General features: G+C 25.5%; 1 protein-coding gene across 2 annotated transcripts in view; it reads left to right on the forward strand.

The window, feature by feature from the left end:
* LOC126899555 (venom dipeptidyl peptidase 4-like) overlaps positions 1–8,824 on the forward strand; it is a 34,186-nt gene continuing 25,362 nt past the window's right edge. Inside the window, exons 1-2 of one of the 2 annotated variants that reach the window (XM_050674574.1) lie at positions 1–192; positions 2,850–2,995. In XM_050674574.1, the coding sequence (XP_050530531.1) occupies positions 2,918–2,995 (78 nt within the window). In that variant the 5' untranslated portion in view covers positions 1–192; positions 2,850–2,917. The remainder of the gene's footprint in view (positions 193–2,849; positions 2,996–8,824) is intronic. The other variant, XM_050674575.1, reaches the window with a different exon arrangement.

An 8,824-nucleotide genomic window follows, 5' to 3' on the forward strand; every position in this document is an offset into this window, starting at 1 on the left:
TGTTTTTGTCATTCCCCAACACAGTGCACGAATAGATTACAAAAGTAAATTTTTAAAACAAATGAAAATTGAGATTGTGTTATTTTTTATTTAAAAGATTATTATAAAAATTTTAAATAAACAACAATCGAACGAAAACATACAATATCAAATCCCTAAAGAAGCATTTTAATATTCTGACTTAATTAATCGGTAAGTAATTGTGATTAAATAATTAAAAAATTATAATTATAGCGTGTTAATTATTTTGAAAGTTTGCTAGTGTTAAATGTTTTGAATCTTTGCTAGTGTTAATAAAGAAAATTCACATAAATCAGAATTATTATTTTTCTTGTATTTAAACTATTTAATTCAAGCTTGGTTAAAGTATATTCATGTAAAAAGAACACAAAATTTAACATTAACTAAAGTCATTAAAAGTCGGATTTTTTTTTTATTAAATAAAATGATATTTGTATTTAATGTTTTTACAAGTGTTAGTTGATACATAAGGATACTAACACACTGATGGGTTTACCGTTAATTTTGGATTTAAAAATACAAAAAAAAAAAATTGGAAATATTTTTGTAATTATTTTATTATTTTCAAATGAAAAGTCAACGAAGTAACTCGTGCTTCTTTTTATGTTGATTTCATTTTTACTTATTACATTTGTTTATTTTATAAGATTAGATATTATTCATTCACAATACAGTACTATGTTTAATTTTAAAAAAATCCAACGAAAAAAGAAGTTAACCTAAAATATAAATTCAATTTTACTTTAAGCGAAGAAATTTGCTTAAAAAATGTAGGTGAAGTTGACAAGGTGATCAACTCCTTTACTTCTCTTCAATAAACTGCTATTAATGTAACAAAAGCACCTGCTTTCTTGCCTACTAAAATTAAATTACCAGCACACTTAAAACAACTATTCAGAAAAATCGTTTGATTAGATCTTAGTGGCAACATTTTTAATACCCTACTGATAAAGCCAAACTTAATTTTCTTAAAAATAAACATCAAAGTTACAATAATGGGAGTTATAATTTTTATTTATAAAAACACTTTAATAAAAAAATTAAACAAAAAAAACTCTTTCCTCCTTTGAAAAAAACAGACAACACGTGCGATATTATTGTTGATATTTTTGCGAAGCACCTCTCAAATTTTTTTAGACCAAATGACATAATTCCTAGTAGCAGTCAACAATAAATTATTTCAAATTTTCTAGATTCCCATTACCTATGACACTATCCAACAAGTTAACTAGTTTTAGTGTAATTCAGTATATAATATAAAAACTTTCAACCAATAAAGCCCCTGGACATGACCTCATAACAAACTGTATATCAGAGAAAGCAGTATTAAGAAAAAGCAGTATTGCGAGCAGTACTTTGATAAAGTCTGGTATACAAATTTCTTATTTAAACTAAAAATATCTCTATCTTCTCCATATTATCTAATCATTAAGCCCAATCTACTTAATCGCACATTTTCTATTAGAACCAATAATGACCACTCTTTTAATTACCATATTAAAGCAGGTGTCCCATAATGTAGCTTCTTTCCTGTATTCAGTTTTTGCTCATAATACATCTAAATAATATTATACAGCCCTAGAAATTTATGCTGATGACTCGATCCTTTTAACTTCAAATGTAGATTCAATAATGGTATCTATACATCTCCATAATCATCTTGATATGAACTACGGCTATCCACCCGATGGAAAATCAAAATCAATTAAACAAAGTCCTATTTTATTACCATCGCCCTAAAAAGTCAAATACCTTGGGCTAGTACTAGAAAGCAACTTACCTGGTCATTACATCTTAAAACCAAACGTAAATCTATTAACTCTCGACTTCATTTTTTCCGTTTCCTCCTACGATCTAAACTATTCTTAAACAATAAGCTAACTCTTTACAAATTAAGACCAGCGTGGTTTTATGACTTACAAATCTGGGGATCGCCTAAACCCTCTAACCTTAGAACTATTCAGGCATTTCAATCCATATGTCTACTCCAAATAATTTTTGCTTCATGGTATATCATAAATAACAACACCAACAAGAATTCCAACTGTCAACCAACTTGTAAAACAATTTTCTTCGCTAATATAACTTGAAAATTCTATCAGAAGGCTGAAACATAGCTGACCAAGAAACCTTTTGAAAACTTAATTATAGTAAAAAAATTTTAAAAATCTAATCCAATAAAATAAGCTGTCTGGTGACTTGACTGGATATTTTCCCCAATATCAAATTCATGGTATTGTAAATAAATTTGTTATAATATTTACTTATTGTACAACAGATGTATAAATTGTAATTTTCTTATAAATAATAATAAAAACTTATACCATGTAACATTTTAATGTTACATGGTATAAGTGATATCGTCAGATCCCCTGTAAAGAAGTTTCATATCAAAAATTATATCTATAAAAAGTTGTTTATAGTAATTCATAGGTAAATAACACATTAACCGAGAAACCAAAACATAAAAAGTTCCTTCGAAATACGCAAGAAGTCCTGATTGGCACACAAACGGTTCCCAGAGATTTCCTACAAGATTCCTCTCAGTCACCATATATCGTCTCCCTATCTTCTTTTTCCTCAACTACTTGGGGTCGGCCACCCATATCCTAAACTTCCACTTGACACGATCTCCCACATCATCTACGCTCCTTATGTCCTCTCCTTATAGATTTCTATATTTACTTCTGTAGGATTATACCATATAAGTGGTGTTAATAAGTAATTTTTTATTTCATAACAGTACAATAAAGGTAATATAGCGTTATCTATCTATAAATACACATTTAAAATAATAATAATACAATGTCTTATGATGAATTTTATAGAGAAAGAAATTTTAGACGATTATATTTCAATAACAACTTTAACATCTAAAAGAAAACATTCATCCATTATGGTGTTTTCAGATGAAAATAGTGAACTAGAAAAATTAATATTTAGTACGGAAAATCTTAAGATGCATAAACTCACGGTAATATAGCAACATATTACAATGATTCGAAATTTATAATTCATTATGTATTTTTATATATTTTAAGTAAATATGTCTTGACAAATAAAAAACTTGAACAAATTAATATTTTGTGAAAAGTTACCGATTTTAAGTTTAAGCCATTATAAAATTTTATTAAGATAAAAAATCTTTCAATTATTTTTATCTATCTCCTTAAAAAAACTGTGAAGATTGGTCTAACACCATACTTAATTTTTAACTTGTATAAGTAACACAAAAAATAAGAACAAACTTTAGAATATACAATGTAAACTATATACGTATACACTAAAAAATTAGTGCACTAAACATTTTAAGCATTTTTATCAAAGCTATTGGTTTTACTATGATGCGTTTTTTTTTTCTCTGTTATCATTTTTTCTAAGCTTTCACCGAACCGATTTCTTTCAACGATACGTCAAAAGATCACAAATTGTATCTAGTCGAAAACATTAATCCCAAAAATTGAAAAAATTTCCCTCGCTAAAACATTATGTCAATTTGATAATTTTTAAATAATTATGACAGTTTTAATAAAAAACGATAAAAATTACTGATTTTAGCTTCGATGCGAAGCTGAGAAGGTATTATTTTACTATGATGTGTTTTTTTTTTTTTGTGTCTGTTACCACTTTTTCTCACCGAACCGATTTCTTTCAACGATACGTCAAACGATCATAAATCATATTTAGTCGAAGACATTACCCTCAAAAATTGAAAAAAAATCCCTCGTTCCCCGTAAACGGGGGAAATCCCCCAAAAAATGACAAATTTAAAAATCGCTAATTTTCGACATTTTTTCGATTTTTTTTACTTAAAACTGCAATACAATTTTGTTCAAATATGAACAAATCAATATAATTTATTTCTGTAGATGTTTGATGTCTTTACCTATCATATGGTATATTTTTTTTATAAATCTGACCCATTACTAGCTTACAGGAGGAGATTTAAAATGACAACTTTTTCAACTTAACTTTTGAAAGTGTTCCGGAAAGTCTGATACTTTTATATATATCTTAAATTAAAGCTAATGTAATGTACTTTATTATGGAAAAAAAAAAATTCTGACTTTATTTTGTCTTCACGGTGAAAATGGTTACTTTTGTGTAAAAATTCTCGATTTTATTTTTTACATTTTTTACTTTAAAATGCTATAACTTATTGAAAAGTATATGTATCAACAAAATTTTGTTATAAGAAATAATATTTCCCTCTTTCATTCGACATACTTTATCTTAATCAGGATTAAAAATCCTGAAAAATAAGGAAATAGGAGATCATGTAGCTTTTGGAATAATTCACCAATTTTTTTAAATTTTTTAAATAACACCATTTCCTTTTATATATTATAAATATATATAGTTATTTTTTTATTCATATATTACACTTATAAATTATTAAATTTGTAACCAGGATATAAATGAGGAAATAGGAAATCATGTAGCTTTTGGAATAATCCAACATATTTTTAAAATTAAACGCTATCTAAAGATTTGCGATTTTTATGATAGTGATTTTAATTACTGTCAGATATCATTATAATTTATCCAATTATGTCACGTGACCACTGTGCCGCGACCTCCCTGTGCTGGGTTTTTAAATTTATAAATTTTTGGGGATATGAATATACAGGATTTGGATAAAAAATTTTAATATTTAAGGGGAAACGTCTTTAATTAGATATGATTTGTGATATTTTGACGTATAAAATGTATAATATATATTTATAAAATATAATGGAGCTATTTTAACCTTACAATTTTTTTAAATGTAAAGAGATTATGGAAAAAAAAAAAGTAATTGGGTAATTTTTATAAAATGTTACTTTAAAATTAAATCCTACTAGTTTTATTTTGCTGTGTTTTTTATGTGCGGTACACCATTATTCCCACTAATACTGGAACAATTTTGCTCAACGATACGTCAAAAATCATAAAATGTATCTAGATAACGTTATCGGAGCTATAATTTTGAAAAATATCACTAGTCCCTAATATAAAGATAAATATCCCACAAATTAAAGTTGTCATTAAATAGCTAATGTTGATATTTTTTGAATTCACTGTTAATAATTTAATGAAAACTGGATGGAATATTCCCAAATTTTTATTAATAATACTTCAAACATTGGCCTTGCTAACATGTTTTTTTGAAAATTCAATCGTTTACTATTGCTATGTCTTAAAACTCATCAACATTTTGTTCTTCGCAATTTTTTGTTATGTTCTAAAAAATACAGGTACTTTATAATGAAAATAGAAAAACTATTTGAAATCACTATTTCTAGGAGAAATGGAACATTAAAGCCTAAAATCATACAATTTATTATAAAATTGATCAATTTTGCAAAGTAACTGAATGCTTAAACCATACTAAATTATTTCAAATTAAAGCTTATTTAATTTAATATACAATTAAAAAAAAACGGTAGCACAGTGGGGTCGAGGCACAGTGTGGACGAGGCATAGATGGGACAAGTATAGATGATATCTGACAGTGATTAAAATCACTATCATAAGAAACGCTTCGATGCAAATCTGTAGATAGTGTTTCCTTTAGAGAAATTGGTGAAATATTTTAAAAGCAACATGAACTCTTATTTCTTTAATTATATCCTGATTAGTAGTTCTTTGATTTTAAAATATAATATATGAATAAATACTAATTATAGTTTTTAAATTTAGTATGAAATTGTGAGGCCAGCTATGATGTATGGTTCATAGTGTTGGGCGGTTGATAAGAAAGTAGAGCAGAGAATAAGTGTAGCAGAGATGAGAATGCTTAGTTGGATGAGTGGAGTGACTAGAGAAGATAGGATAAGGAACGAGCATATAAGAGGAAGTATAGGTGTTGCGTCAATCGTGGATAAGATGACAGAAAATAGACTTAGATTGTTTAGTCATGGTATGAGGAAAGAAGAATCGAAAGCTGTAAGAACAGTTATAGAAATGAATGTTGAAGGAAGAAGAGATAGAGGAAGACCAAAAAAGAGATGGAGGGATGCTATTGAATGCGATTTGAGGACAGCTGATTTGAGCGTAGAAGATGTGGGAGATCGTGTCTAGTGGAAGCTTAGGATAAGGGTGGCCGACCCCGAGTAGTTGGGATTAAGGTAAAGAAAAAGAAAAATATTACCAGAAATTCCGGTGGCAATTGACATAATATGATTGTTGTTTGGGAATGTAAAATTTAGCGTTTAGTTGGGTTTAAATAATATAGCGTCAAATCAATTACCTACTCTATCGGTTGTATCTCAATATACACTACACTTTAATGATACAATAAATAAATAAACTCACACATACACACGTATGCATTTATAACATTGTGTCTAATGTAAGTANACACACGTATGCATTTATAACATTGTGTTTAATGTAAGTATAAAATGATAAAAAGTAACCGTAAAATGAATAAAAAGGAACATAAATTTTAGTAGCCTAGATGTCAATTTTAAACTTGTAAATGAGCTAAAAGTTATGGTAATATATTCAATTTTTTTTACTATAAACTTTCATAAATCTTTAACAAAAATTTTTCATCAACTTTAAAGAACCAAAAAAATAGGTTAAAAATTAAAATTTGGACTGATTATTTTGAACATATTAAAAATCAAATCAATAATAATTTGAAAACAATTTTTTTTTCTTTTAATTATTATTTTATATGTAATTAGTAATAATATAAAAAATTAGAACTGATAGATAAAGTCTAATTGCAGATTTGAAAACAACGCAAAAAGTTGATTTTTTTAAGTATATTTTTGCTTCTGATGAAAGTTCCTTGTAATCCAGTGCATTTATTTATAGTAACAAACAGTTTTTATTGAAAATTATTGTATCAAGCCCTTTAAATTTTTATACACGTAAAAGTAAAGCAAAATATAACTTCTTTATTATTTTTATAATTTCTCCGTTTAAATTACAATATTAAATATCAATTTCATACTAAATTTAATAATTATAATTAGTATATATTCAAATATTATATTTTAAAATCAAAGAACTACTAATCATGATATAATTAAAGAAATAAGAGTTGATGTTGCTTTTGGAATAATCCACCAATTGCCTAATTAAAACAAAAAAAAAAAAAGTTTGTTGGGAATTTTTTCTGCTATTCTGCAAAATTACTCCTTCGTTGACTAGAATGAATCATTAAATAGAAAATTTTATGAGAATTAAAACAATGTTATTTTTAAGATTAATATGCAGTCAGAAAGTTTTATAATTATTATTTATTGTAAATTTATCAGAAAAACTCATTATTTTTTGCATTTTTATCGTAATAGAACACTTAAATAGAAATCATAGTAATCATTTCTAAGTAATTTTTGATATTTAAAAAGATTCTACTATTGAAATATCCAGAACTGAATTAATTTTAATGATTTACTTTAACTAAAAAAAAAAAAGTTAATATTTTGAATCCCTCTTGTGGGCAGGTAAAGGGTTAGATTTATAAAAAAAACCAAATGATAGATAAAGACATGCATCTAAATAAAAAAAAATATACTGATTTGGTCATTTTTGATAAAGTTATAACAATTAACAAAGTTATAAGTTTTATACACTGGACTACAAGGAACTTCCATCAGAAACAAAAATATACTATTCTAAATCAACTTTTCGCGATGTTTTAAAATGTGCAATTAGACTTTTTCTATAACTTCTAAGTTTTAATATTATTAAAAAATAGTTTTTACATATAAAAAAAAATAATTAAGAACAAAAAAAATTGTTTTAAATTAATACTGATTTGATATAATATTTAATATTAATTTGATTATTAATAAGTTAAAAATAAGGAAAATGACATATTTAACCTATTTTGTTAATCGTTTAAAGTTGATTGTTGTAAATGTTTATAAAAAAAAAAAAAAATTTATTTTACCATAACTTTTAGCTCAATTGGTAAGTTTGACATTGACATAATTAAATAGAAAATTTTATGACAATTAAAAAAATTGTATCGTTAAGATCAATATGCAGTCAGAAAGTTTTATAATTACTATTTATTGTAAATTTATCAGAAAAGCTCAATATTTTTTTGCATTTTTATGGTAATAGATAACTTAAATAGAAGTAATAGTAATAATTTCCTAGGAACTTTTGTTGTTTGTTGAAAAGATTCTATAATTGAAATATTGAGAACTTAATTAATTTTAATGATTTACTTTAACTAAATGTACCAATCAAAACAAAGTTGTTAAAAAGATTTACTCAATTGAGTGTATTATAAAATTTGATTATATTTGTAAAAATCAATTGTTAATTCAGGAGAAAAAACAATCATTTTTTTTAGAAATGATTTATATAGCAACATGTTACAAAAAAAAATTGTAATATTATAGTCTAGTAGTAGCACACACAAATAGAGTAAAAAAATTATTAAATTACAAAGTAAAATGATTTAATTTTGTAGTTGAAACCTATCATATCAAACTTCATTCGTTAATAAATATTTTGAAAACATTAGAAATTAATGATTTTAATTGTCTTTATGGAGACGATGGAAATAACTAAATGTTTAATTGTTAAATTAGAATTTTTTTTTCAATTTTGAGGCTAATATCTTCAACTAGATACGAATTGTAGTCATTGGACGTATCGTTGAAAAAAGTAGGTCAAGTTAGAGCAGAGAAAATAAATGATATTCACAAAAAAACATCTTCTCGGCTTTGCATCGAAGCTAAAACTTAAAATATAGTAAAATAATTTTAATACGAATAAGAAATTTCTTCTTGCAAGGGGCGACTAAAGTGATGGGATCATTGATCTTTATTGAAGTTATTGAATCTAAATG

Source organism: Daktulosphaira vitifoliae, unplaced genomic scaffold, assembly GCF_025091365.1.
Source record: "Daktulosphaira vitifoliae isolate Bord-2020 unplaced genomic scaffold, ASM2509136v1 Scaffold_2, whole genome shotgun sequence".
Lineage (NCBI taxonomy): Eukaryota > Metazoa > Arthropoda > Insecta > Hemiptera > Phylloxeridae > Daktulosphaira > Daktulosphaira vitifoliae.